This window comes from Lygodium microphyllum, chromosome 15, assembly GCF_053477565.2.
Source record: "Lygodium microphyllum isolate KBCC chromosome 15, Lygodium_microphyllum_v1.1.10, whole genome shotgun sequence".
Lineage (NCBI taxonomy): Eukaryota > Viridiplantae > Streptophyta > Polypodiopsida > Schizaeales > Lygodiaceae > Lygodium > Lygodium microphyllum.
In genome coordinates this window covers 133,606,002-133,619,901 of record NC_141149.1, presented here as the reverse complement: position 1 = coordinate 133,619,901, position 13,900 = coordinate 133,606,002, and the positions used below count along the sequence as shown (strand labels likewise).

At 35.2% G+C, this 13,900-nt stretch overlaps 1 protein-coding gene across 2 annotated transcripts in view; it reads left to right on the top strand.

The window, feature by feature from the left end:
• Window positions 1-4,329, top strand: part of LOC148025095 (uncharacterized) — a 43,117-nt gene extending 38,788 nt beyond the window's left edge. The window contains exons 6-8 of one of the 2 annotated variants that reach the window (XM_087694803.1): window positions 1,716-2,043; window positions 2,220-2,368; window positions 3,077-4,329. In XM_087694803.1, coding sequence (XP_087550929.1) covers window positions 1,716-2,043; window positions 2,220-2,368; window positions 3,077-3,578 — 979 coding nt within the window. In that variant the 3' untranslated portion in view covers window positions 3,579-4,329. The remainder of the gene's footprint in view (window positions 1-1,715; window positions 2,044-2,219; window positions 2,369-3,076) is intronic. The other variant, XM_087694804.1, reaches the window with a different exon arrangement.
• Window positions 4,330-13,900: the final 9,571 nt, after the last annotated feature.

The following is a 13,900-nucleotide window of genomic DNA, read 5'->3' as shown; positions in this document are numbered from 1 at the left end:
ATAGCAGAGGAATCTCTGCTGTGAATCCTAAGTTTTTACAGAAATTAGGATTTATCAGCCACCTTGGGACCCATGCCAACAGAAGAAGGCATCGTACGCTGAAATCAACTCTTAAAATTTGTGGAATTGACAGGGATTTTGGATGCTAGGCCATCCATTGTGAATTGGGGCAACATTTGGCCAATTGGTGGTTCCGTTTGTGGGAAATCTTGGGTGAAAATCAAGGGGCAATTGGCCCAAATTGCTTGCTATTTGTACAGCAAGAGGCTTTTGGATCAGAAAGGAGATTATGGAATCTCAACTTGTACTCAATCCATCAGCAATTGAAGTTAAAGAAATACCGAAAGGGGCGCCAATTTCGGGGCCAACCGGGTGTCTATCATCCAAGATTGATAAGGTAATGTGTGCATTTCAGTTTATGCTCATTTATTTATTGCTGTAATTAAGTGCTTGATCAGGTTTTACCACCATCTCCGAGAAGGAAGGCTGGTCTCACTCACTATGAGGTACACTATCCACCATAAAGACATGGGATATCGATAGGTTGAGTCTAATAGGCCTAATAAATTTGTCAATGATAAAATGGGCAGCCAGATTGATGAGTCATTTGAAGTGTGGGAAAGAATTAGGCTGCCAGATTGATGAGGAGTTTGAAGTACGAGAAAAGAATGGTGGGAGCAAAGGTCTCTTTGTAATCAATGCCTTCTCTCAGTTTCAAACCTTCCACAACCAATCTTTCCTTGTACTTGTCCAAACTGCCATCCACTTTGAATGTCGTGCAAAAGATCCACTTCTTCCCCATGACTTTCTTGTGGCAAGGACGGGTCACCAAGTCCTGATTTTCCAATTCTTTCATGCTCCTTTTACATGGCTGTAGGCCACTTGGGATGCTTGATGGCTTCTTGCCATGCATTTGGCTCACTATGAGGTACATTATCTACCGTAAAGAACACATAGGATGGTGATGAGTTGAGCCTAAGAGAACTTCTAGGGCCATCCATGTAGGAAACTGGTGGAAGGATCCTTGAAATCTCACATGATTTGTTGATTTTAGTGAGCTAATATGTCTCATGGAGGTGTCAGGTTGCTGAAGTGTCTACACGTGAATCAAGAGTGGGAAGTAAGTCTGGTATTATGGGCATAGGAGAGAGCATCATTTGGAACGTGTTTGGGATTCTGTAAGATGTCCATCTTGTCAAAGACCACCTCTCCCCTCTGAACCAAGATCTTGTTTGAATAATGGCAGGCCTTTGATTCAAAAATTAGCCCTTAAAAATGAGAACAAAGGGGCTGTCTAGACTCTAAACAGTGCAAATTTAGTCTGTATGATGTCTTCTGGAACTGAAGGTTTCCTCATTTTTTCTTCTAATTTTATTTGTTTAGGTTTTTTTGAGTCATAGATCTCTTCCAGATTCCATATAGAAAGCATTATATTGGTGCATTTTTCTGTATTGAAAACAGATCTACTCTTTTTACGCTTGAACTATTATGGGACAGTTATCGTCATGAATATTGTATTTAACTGCATTTATGATATTCTGCTTTTCCTTTTACGCTTGTGTTTCTTTTTTTGGGGGGGGGAGGGGGGAGCTTGGATATTAGGATATTCACATTTCAAGAATGTATTATCCCTAGAAGTGTGCTTGGATTATATCTAACCTGTTGAATAGTTCCTGGCACCTGCTGTAATGCTCTTTTTCATGGCCTGTAAACAGGGAGGGAGCTCGGGTGATGTGGGGCTATATTGACCGCATTTTGGGGCAACCCTCTCTGATCAGAGAGTCGTCAAGAGGTAAATATCCTTTCTTGAAGTGGATCACCAATAGGAGACTCAGCTTTTCAAGCAAAATGGAAGAACAGATGAAGGAAGGGAATGGTTTTGGAGATGTAATACTCCATCCAGCTTTGCACAAAAGGATCCAGCACCTTGCAGCATCTACTGCCAATACAAAGTCACATGATGCCCCTTTTCGCAACATGCTCTTTTATGGCCCTCCAGGAACAGGAAAGACAATGGCTGCAAAAGAACTAGCAAAAAAATCGGTAAGACAGATTCTGAAAAGCTGTTAAGTCTGCAAGTAATATTAAGCTTTTCAGACTGTAAATATTGGAACCCTTTTCCTCTGTTAATGTATATGGCTTTTCGTTTCAATGACACTGCATGTTACAGTTTATTTAGGCATCGCCCTAGTGATTGACTTTTATTGCAACTTTGACAGGGTCTTGAATATGCACTAATGACTGGTGGCGATGTGGCACCTCTTGGCTCTCAAGCAGTGACCAAAATTCACGAGTTGTTCAATTGGGCAACAAAGGCTAAGAGGGGCTTGCTGCTTTTCATTGATGAAGCTGATGCGTTCTTGTGCAAGTAAGCAATAAAAGTCTCGCACATCAAGAATAGCATCTTGTATGGTTTGAAAAGCTAAATACTTCTCTATGTGCATTACTATTGATACCATCAACTGTTCTAATACTTGCCATCCTGGTTTGGTGCTCCATGAACACATTTCCTTAATGTTTGAGTTGCCATGCAGCTTGGTATGTACTTACACACTCCTGAGCAGATGATCAAGGCATCATAGGCACTACGCCTGTCCCATTTACATCTGAATCTGCTGCATGAATAGGCAGTGAGCTCTAGTCACCTAGCACAGTCATTTTGGGCTTGGCTACGGCAGCCCTCTGTTCATCTCTCTTGCCAATGTATGCATCTTTGCTGCAGAGCCCATGAGCATTTATTGCATCTCCCCCTCTAGTGCCCTCCCCATGGACAGTCTGCATTCCACGTGCCAAGAGGTTTTATGTGAAATCATCTTAGATACCCGTTGGAGGAGCCTATGTTATGCAGCTTGTAGGCCAAAAATGCATATGGAGCATTGCATTTTTCAGCCCACAAATTGATAAACGATTGTACTCTAGTCTCTTACACATGTGCATGGTTAATCTTAGCATATTTGTACTAAATCCGACCTTCACATTCTTCATCTTAGTGCACAGCTGATAGGTATTGTAGTCTCGGCACATGGTTCCTTTTGAGTGCAGGGTAATGATGTTCACTTCTCAAATGTGCTTGCAGGCGTAATAACAAAACGACAAGTGAGGCTCAGCGGAGTGCACTGAATGCTCTTTTGTATCGCACTGGTGATCAATCAAGAGATATTGTTCTAGTTCTGGCGACTAACCGGCCAAGTGATCTTGATGCAGCCATTACAGATCGGATAGATGAAGTCATTGAGTTTCCCCTGCCAGGTGAAGAAGAACGAGTGAAGCTTTTAAAGCTTTATTTGGATAAATATATTGTGCAAGCTGGAAGGCAAAAACAGGACTGGAAATCATATGTTAGGGGTCAGCAAGAACAAATCGAAGTAAGAGGCTTGACAGAGGAAATTATTTGTGAGGCTGCAAAAAAGATGGAGGGGTTTTCTGGCCGAGAAATTGCCAAAGTCATGGCAAGTGTCCAAGGTGCTGTGTATGGTAGCAAGGAGTCTGTGCTTGATGTTAAACTGTTTCAGGAAGTTATAGATTACAAAGTTGCAGAGCACAATCAAAGGAGGGTCATTTCAGCAAAAGGAAAATGACTTGCAACATGGCACGTTTCAATCTCATTTTTGACTGAGTCCCAATACTGGGCAAGTCCCAAATTTCGCCACAATGGTGGCTCAGCAAGGCTTTGTGATGCGAAGCCACAACCCACTTCAAAGTGCCCTGTGAGGGAGGTCGTTTACATGCTCCACACACTACAAACAGGTCTGCCATGCCCTACAGGCGTGTGTTTGATGCTTGTGAGCATTTGCCTGGTTTGCGAAAATCAGATGCACCTGATCGAGGCTACAATTGGGGGGCGAGAGATAGAGAGAGACCAATGTAGAGGTTTATTTTGCCTTACACAAAAATTGTTTGGCTTTCGGGCATGTTCAACTTGTTACACACACATTAACATGACGATCAAAGCTTGCCAAGATTTGTGAACATCAGTTGTCAGAGAACCTGGGAAAGGCACGTTTTGTGCAAATATTGTCAATTGCATGTTCTTTAACGCCTCCATGTAACAGGCCTTGAAATTTCAGAGGTGGCTGGCCTTTCTTATCAACTTTTTGTATTTTTTTGGTTCTGACTAAAAGCAGCTTTTGTGAGGACAAGATACAGCTGTGTTATGTGAGACGATCCCGACAATACTGATGATGCCTCCGTTGCCAAGGTTTTTGTTAACCACCTCTCAAGCATTACTAGCTTTACACCATAGGAGAACCCTAAATATAAAAGAATGGTGCTGGTGTAATTCTAAGTCCAACTGAGGAAGTTATTTCCAAAGAATATTCCTTATTACTTGCTTGTCCATTTTCGATGGATGGCCTATATTTTATTATTAGAACAATGAAAAAAGGAAGTCTCTAGGACCTGATGGAATCTTAGTTGAAGTTTGCAAGGCATTATAGTGTTGTGTTGGTGATATTTGCAAGTACGCCAATGCTTGTGTCAAAAGAGGAGAGCTACCCAAATTTGTTAATGAAGCACATTAAACTACTACCCAAATCACTACTTTGGGATAGACCAGGTCAATGGAGACCTCTAACAACTTTGAATGTTTTCCATCAAATTATTGCTAAAACTCTAGCCTTGAGCATCAAATTCCAATATCCTCCATAAGGTTTAATACAACTTTCCGCATAGAGCAAGAATGATTCCATCCTAAATCTTATTATGGCCTTAGTGTATGTTGGAGAGAGGAGAGGTGAGATTGCTTCATAAATATGGATTTAGACAAGGCCTTATGAAGGAGAGGTGAGATTGCTCTCATAAACAAGGATTTGGAGAGTAATTATATCCTATAATTAATACTCTTTTTTTAGATGCTACAACCAATGTCAACATCAATGGTTGCTTGTCTCACCCATTCTCACCAATGCCCCCCAAATTCACCATTGCAATTGGTCCACCACTCAAAATCAATTGATACTAAGTTGTAGGTTAGCATTATCTAGGGTTTGCATTTACCATTCTAATTTTACACTTAATTGTTTGCAAATGACAAGTGAATCTACTCTTGTTAGATAAGAAGAATGTGGAGCAATTGCTAGGAGTTGTTTTTGGGGCAATCATCAACAAGGCTACAACTAAAGTTCTTTACCTTAGTTTGCATGAAGTGCTTTAGTGGATCAAACAAGGCTGTAAAATAATCCAAGTTGGTGAGGTGTTTCACACCTTGGCTACCTAATAGGGCCACAAATGTCAAGGTTTCAAAGGATGCATTGGATATTGAATAATTTGGAGCTCAAAATCTCCAAGATGAACAACACCACTTGCTTTTGATGGAAAAATAATTGCCCTTGATAAAATATATCCCTTGTGTTCCAAATTTGTGATGTTGAAGTATTAGCTGGTTTTAGATCACTTAGGATGGTCGATCATGTTTTTAAGGTGGCCTTCAACCACCCATCAAAGTGTTGGAAGAGATTTAAGCCTAAGCATGTTCATCTATCGATGTAAATACCTTTATTAATATATCCATTTAATTTCACATTTCAAAAAATAAAGAAAATACCAAGACTTTGTTGATAGAATAACCAAGTTTACAATACTAGAGTGCCATGAGAGAAGGAAGAGATAATGCTAGCAAAACTTGCAGATGAATCTTCAAAACTATTTTGTGGATTAGAAGAGAATAATCGTGGGATATCATAGCTAAACACATTATATCTCAAGCTTCATTACCAAGTGGCCAGCAATTGGCAATCCTTTCTTGTGAGGAAAAATTGATGGTAAAAAGTTGCCACCTCAAGACTACATGCTCACCACAATGAAGAATATGGTGAATCAATGGAAGGAGGCTTTAAAACACCTCCAATGGAGGTTGGAGGAAAGCAAGAGAGGGGATCCAACAATGGACATTTGCACAAGCATATGATGGTATGTTAACTCTAGTTGGATTAAAACCCCAACTATCTTATGGTATTACATCGAAGGGACTAGTCAGATGGGTAGATATCCGGAACCAACATGATAAGAACTTTAGATCTCAACCAAATTCCTTCTTTCCCATAGGGAGAAGGATTGGTTGGGCAAGGTATTGCAAGAAAAGAAGGAAATGTAGTCTCCTAAAATCAACCTCAATGGAGTTTTGAAGTTCCTTGTTAATTTAAAAAAAGGGATTCTAGCTTTTCTAAAGTGAAAAAGAGGGACAACTTTCAAGCTTTGAACAAACAATGAATGAGAAAAGGGGGTTTGTATGATGGAAGTCCTAAACTAAAAAATGTTGCTCAAGTAGCAACAGCTAAGCTCATGTGGTCTAACAAGGCTAAAGTTCTAGTAAGGAAGGAGGGTATAATTCTTTTGAATGTCTTGTTCGCAAATTGTAATACTCAAATACTAGCTGGTTTTATATCACTTACCACAATGGATCATGACCCTTCAAACACTCGTTAAAGTGTTAGAAGGGATTTGTCATAAGCATATTCGTATATTAATATAAATCATTAGGGCTAAAAACATTTTAAAAATACACTTGTTAATCTCTAAATTAAGAAAAGATCTAAAGAGAGTCTACCTCATATACAAAAATATGGTATTGTGGTTTTCTTTGCTTTGGGGATAGTAGAGTCCATTTTGTGATTCTCTCCTCTTTTCTAGCCAAAATACCTAAATCTGACATGTTTTGGTGGTCCCAACAGTCATATTCACTAATAAAAGGTGTTAAAAGATATGAGAAAGATGGGACTTGAAGTTAATACTTGATATTTTGAAAATCGAGAGATCTAACTACATGACTTATTTTATGCACTCGTTTATCTAAGCTCTTTCATTTCTCCTTTTTGACCTTCTCTTTGAGTTTCTCTCTCTACACAATATGTATGCTTTCATTTTTTTTTTCCATAGCATGTGCAAGGCGTCCTTCTCATTCTATGAACTCTCACGCCGTCTATACCAGAAATATAAGTGAAACTTGGAAGCCCAAAACCTTTATTGTAAATTATTAGATTACTATGCTACCATCCTACAAGGGCTCCCACAAGGTAAAAAACAGTAAATAAGAGGATGTAAAATATCATTGGAAGGGGCATATTGTTAGTCTGAAATCTATACCTCAGGAATGTTTATTCAACTTCTGAATGTTTATATGGCTAGGGATATGTAGTTGCCTCCAACTAAATATATTTCTCTACAAATACATAGTAAGTTCTAATACAAGTAATAAATGTATTTTTTATTTTATTAGTGTAACTAATAAAAAATGATTATTGTTTGTAAACATCTTTCCATCAACATAATTTGAGTGGTAACCTATGGAGAGCTTGAGTGATACTTTCCAGGACATTAGAAGATATAAGTGACACATTGAAGTTCTTAACAAGACAACACAAGTTCAAGATATAAGTTCTTATGAGAGCGCTTATATAATTTAGTTTGTGATAATACTTGCAAAACCTAGTTGTGCATACCAAACTCACAAAACAAATATATAAGTTCGAGGTCAATAGTATAGACCATTGGAAAAAAAGCTAAATGCACTCTACCTTATGGAATTTGTATACAACTTGGTGCTATAAGTTTTGAACCAAGAATAGAAATAGTTGAAATTTTAATCTTGCTTACATTGGCATTGTTGTGAAAAAATATTTTACTAAAAATGTTCACTTTTCAATATGATTTCATAAACAACAAGGCATTTAAATCACAATTTCAAAAGGATTTCATTCTATCACTTGAGTTACAAATGTGTGTGTGTGTGTGTGTGTGTGTGTGTGTGTGTGTGTGTGTGTGCGTGCGCGCGCGCGTGTGTGTGCGTGTGCGTGTGCGTGTGCGTGTGCGTGTGCGTGTGCGTGCATGTGTGCGTGCGCGCGTGTGCAAAATCATAATTTACACTTCAAGAAAATTATTGGAATAAATATACAAAATGATACAATAGATGCTCTAGTGTAGGCATATTGTAAGCTTCTGATAAGACAAGACAACTTCCAAATATATGTTCAATGGTGTAGACCATTGAAAAAAAAGTTGAATATTATTTGCCTTGTATAAGTTACATATATCTTACTATTTTATTTTTTTAACTAGGAAAATATAAACCATTGGGAATTTGGTCTTACCACCATCACTTCTTGTGAATAAACATTTAGAAAGAGATTATATAATTTTATAACTTAAAATATGTTTGATCTATATATCCAAAGTATTTTATTATATCATGAGTTACAAGATAGTAATGTATGTATATAAAGATATAAAATAATAATGTATACTTGGGATGTATTCATCAAATACTAGCAAATTATTAGCAAAATTAGTAAAGAAAAATCTATTTTACAAGATAAAAAGTAAAAGAAAGGGATGTACACAATATATGTTAGCATGGCCATGTGCTCCAATTAAAGTTTTCAAAAACTTAAGTGACTTCTCAAGGGAAAATACCAATATAAAGTAGGTTATCATAAAGATGAAACATATGATATTTTGTTAGACTATCATATTAGTTGAAAGACTTTATAATATTTGGTATTGTTTCTACACACTGTAAAAAGGTCATCAAAATAAAAGATTAGTAGATGAGTTGGACACTGTCACAAGAAAAGCAAGTGCCCCAATCTTCTTTTTATAGATCTCACCCTCTATTTCAAGTTCTTCTTTAACCTTCTCATCATGTACACTTTTTTTCTCAGCTACAAATCTTGTTGTGTACTAGTAATATTGAAATATTTATTTTTTGCATTCCCTTAAGTCCAAAAGAAGTCAATTTTATAAATGCCCAGTGATCTTTGAAACAATTAGTAATTGTTTCACAAATTTTTAGCTCATTTTCTAAAATATCTTTAAGCTTAAAAATCAATCTTAAAAATATCATTAAAGTTTAAAAAAATAGTTATTGCTATGGCATGATTAGGGGGTTTGAGAATACTATAACCCTCCTAATGGCATCATATCATGAGATTTTTTAATTATTTTTTGATATTTTTAAAGCTTATTTTTAGCATTAAATATCTAATAATAAAAATTAATCTTGAATATTTAAAAATTATTAAAAAGTTTCAAAGTATAATATATTTATGAAACAAATTTTAAAAATTTTAAACAACTATAAGGGCTTATAAAAAATAAAAATTATAGCATTGTCACATTATCAAATCCAATAGTGGCATAGCCCTAAAGGTGAAAAATCTTAGAAAAATAAAATCAAAGATTTTAATTATAGTTAAAATGAACTTGAGAAAATCATGAAAAATAAGAGATATTCGATGATGTGCTAATAGAGGGTTCAAGCATGGCTAGAACCCCCTATTTGTATCATATCAAACATTTACTATCCTTTACGTTTTTTTAGATATTCTTGATTAATGTGGCTTAATACAAAGATCATTACAACTAATTTGAAGTGTCACTTAATGGAAAGATTGTTATAGGTAGTTTGGAGTAAGTTAAATTTAATAAGCCTTGAAAACTTTTTGTTTAGTCCTTTGCTATGTATTCTACCTATCATTATAAAGTTTGGATTCAAAAGGAACCATCTTCATGAAGAGATATTAGATTAGTATATCTTTACTATATAAATTCTATCTTCTTTATTTACTACACAAAGAAAATATACAAGAGATGTTGAACAAGTATATCTTTTTTGGAGAATATATTCTTTTTGTCATTTTTTTGCCAATTATTCTATCAATCAGTGTATAATTTATATTTAAGAGAGACTACCTTTTTGAAGAGTTATTTAATATAGTATATGTTTGCTAGATAATATATTCTATTCCTTTAACCTACATAAAAATACTGAAGAGATGTTGAAAAATTATATCTATTCTCATGGGTATCTTGTATTGTTGTAAGAATTTGACTACTAGTGACTCATTTATTTAGCTCCATTGACTTATCAAAAGTTCACATTATTGTATGTATGACTGCTAATGATTATTTATCTAACTTCATTGACTTGTCAAAAGTTCATATTATTTCCTATAGAGAGCTTGTACGACATCTTAGCAATACTCTTTAATCCATATTGAAAAACTAAATAAGATCATCAATGCTATAAAATAAATGAGATCTATAATCACAAGGATTATTTTGATAGACATTTTTTTGTGAAATGTAGGGTATATTACATTTGAAGAAAGATATACACGAAAATTAAATAAGATCGTCAATGCTATAAAGTAAAGGAGATCTATAGTCATAAGGATTATTTTGATAGACATTTTTTTGTGAAATGTAGGGTATATTACATTTAAAGAAAGATATACAAGAATAAGGCATCAGTAATATAGTGATGCTTTCAATTCTAAAAGGACAAATTTTTATAAGCAAATAGAGCAACCCATACCACCAAAATAATATCCACATATCCCCAATCTATACATTTTTAGTTTGCATTATTATCAAAGTGAGAGAGGAAGAAATAGAGTCAAGTCCCTTCTATTTCTTCTTACAAATCAAGGGGAGAGATCTTAAGAGATTGCTAAGGATAAGATAACAAAGGTATCATCATCCCATGATATCAAGCCACCATTCAAGTATTAAAATCTCATAGTGCCACTAAGAATCACAATTGAGAGTATAATGAGAAAAGGACTCCCAAGAGCTAATATCAAGTAAAAGTTGTAACTTTAATATTCTCTGAAGAATCCTACATACATGAGATCTTCTCAATCTTGAAGTGGATATAATGCATAATGTCACATACTTTTATCTATTGCCAGGTTAATATTTTTTAATATTCTAATAAATAAAAATTTTAACAAATAAAAATGAGCATTAAATAATGGCAGAGTTTTACTAGCAGCAAGATTCTTCGAATCAATATTTCTATCTTCCAAAAATCAAAGTGCTTCCTTTTTTCTAATCATAATATGTTACTCTTATCTTATCCATTAGTGCTTGATAAAAAGTTGACATTATAAGAGAGTATAACAAAGATCTTTTATTTTTGAGTGCCAAGATCAAGATAAATCTTTTCACTTCCTATTTTATTAGCTTGAGGTTCATCCCTAATATATCTATCCCTACTGGTTCGTGTCAATGCCATGAGCCTCTTTTAACCATTCCCTTATGAATCAAATTGAGGAGATGGAAGAAAAGGCTTGGACTTGGTTGAAACATATTATGTACTAAACAAATGACTTGGGAAATGAAGTAAAGATAAATGGCTTCGATACCGTGATAACCTAGTATCAAAATTAACGAGCTAATCTCAGTTCATGTCCATGGAGATCCACATCTCTATAGCTAAGTCATCAAGCAAGTGGTGTTGGTCCCTTGGGTAGAGACTCTTTTGATTGTTGATTGCTTTCTCAAGGGTTTGTGAAAGGAGGCAAAGGGAGACCAAAGAATATTAGCAATAAGAAACTGATGTGTTTTTTTGCAAGAAAATTTACGACATAAGATAATGTACTATGAGAAGTAAAAAACACGAGAGAATAGGAGAGAACGATAATTCAAATGACTGTGGACAAAAAAAAAGTGATTTTGGTGGAAAATGTGATAGCATAACATTTAACCATTCAAAAAGAAAGAATAATGGCCAAAAAGTGACCCCTAACATGAGTTAAGGACCTTAGGTATTTGATGGTCAACCTCTTAAATGAACAATATATTCTTTAATCATGTCTAGGCCAAATGCGGAGGGTTCATTCTTTTAAAACCTCAAATAATTAGCAGCTTCATCATTTTCTTATACAAGTGCTTTTTTGAAGCATTTTGGCTCTAATGTAACTTTATTAGCATATCTATGTGATTTCACATTTCAAAAAATAAAGCAAATATCAAGTCTTTGTTGAGAGATAATCAGGATCACAATACAAGAGCATCATGAGAGAAGGAAGAGACAATAAAAAAGTTGCATGTAGTATTAGGAGCAAACCAAGATGCCATAAATAGGCATTGAATACAATTGATTTGGATCTCAAGGCCCATCCCCAAATCAACTCTTCCTCTTCTAAAAATATGGATGCACCCCTATATTTGCTCTAGCTTTAGCCAAAGTCTTGCTTGCACCATTGCATACATGTGACTAACACATCAGTGCTTGGTATTTGGCTATGAATATCCTTTAGCAAGTTGGACATTCCAAGAAGACGAAACACACAAGCTTTGGATGAGAATTTTAATCTTTCTTTAGTTTCCATACCTAAAGGTTCTAATATTTGTTTCTCAATAGCATGTTTCAAGGGCAAGTTGTGTTGAGTCAATCACATTTTATGAATTTGGATAGAACTACTCCCCTTAATGGTGTGGCCAATCTTCTTGTACTTCAAACACTTGTTTTTGTAGTAGTGGTCTCCTTCATGTTTGATTCTACTACAATGGTTGCCAATTACTTTGTTGCTTGTCTTTGGAGTATGGATTTCCTAAAAAATAAATATCTCTAGTAGAAGTGGCTCTAGTAGCTTCTTGGATTACGCCTTTCTTGAAAAGAAAATGATAAGTAGGACCAAGTCTAGCAACTTCTTGGCCATTGGTTTCTTCCTTTTCAAGTAGCAAAGAAGAGACACAATGTTCCAAAGTAAATGTTGTCATATTCCTTAAAGTTTCCTTTGTGGAATCATGTTCATTGGGTAAGTTGACAATAAGCGCAGCTCTAATATCCTTTTTAGGAATTTGTGTATCTATGTCATCCAATAATGGTATAAGGCTCCTCATCTTGTTCATGTATTAAACAATAGAATATTTGAACTCTAGCTCGAGTCCATAGAACTTTATCTTTAAATAAAGTTTATAATTCTTAGCTTTGAAACCAAAGTCTTGATTCAATTCATCTTAAGATTACTTTACAATTCCCTTAACATCAATATGGTGGATATAGCCAAGTGTAGGTCCATGAGAGATAAGACTTGCTAGTCTTTTCTTTCCGATTTGCAGTTCTTGTCCTTTGTACTCCTTTAGTAACTACATCCCAAGTTTTTTATGCATGAGGAGGAAGGTGATCTCTCCCGAATGGCAAAAGCATTTAATCATTGAACTTATCTGTGTTAACATTTAATCTTGATCTTCCATTATTTATGAAGATGTCTATTCATAGAGTGACCAATAGTGTCTAACTACCGATAAATGTGGCAATTTGTGAAAGTAAGGGAATTTTCCACGAAACACAGAGAGATTTCTCTATAAAAACAATCCAATTTTAATTTCAAAAGGAGCTCAAATCTTTTTGGAAAGATTGCATAGAATCAATATTCTAGAGCCATCAACAAGCTAGGCTTTGAAGAAAAGAATTGTCCTGAGTAGGATTTAAAAACTCCTTTCTTTTTCTTTTTATTAATGGTGCCCTTCCTTTGAGTGTGATTATGAATGTTGGCAAAACCTTGAGTATTGATGGGTCTTTTGATCACTTTCAATGTTGACAAAAGAGCTTAATGATAATATTAAAATGAAAATAGGTTCTCTTTGGGCTAGCATACTTGTCACAATAAGGTTTGAGACTTTGAGTGAATCAAGACAAAAGAGTTTTGAATCGAGGTATAATGCTTTGTATTTCTTAAGGGTAGTGATTGAGGTTGAAAGGTATGGATGCTCCTAATCCTTTCAAACCAACAAATAACTACATCAAGATGACTTGTAAGCCATGTAGTTGAGAAACCCTAGTTTGATTCTAGACCTTTATTTTACCTTGAGAGCTATGGAGTCCAAATTTTATGACAATAACCACCCTTCCTTAAGAAAAAAAACTTGTGAGCATATGATGCAAATATAATATTTCTTTCACAAAAAATTTGGCTATGTTTAAAGCAATGTCATTCTTTTTCATTGGAAATAAATAAGCCATTTTTGTGAGTCCACTACCACAAAGATAGTATCATATCCTTGCCTAGAAACATCCAACTTACCCATAGATATCGATTCTCACTTTTAGTTAGGTATATCCAATGCTTGGATTTCGTGATGCATGCATTTTTGTTTAATTTTGACTTGTTGACGC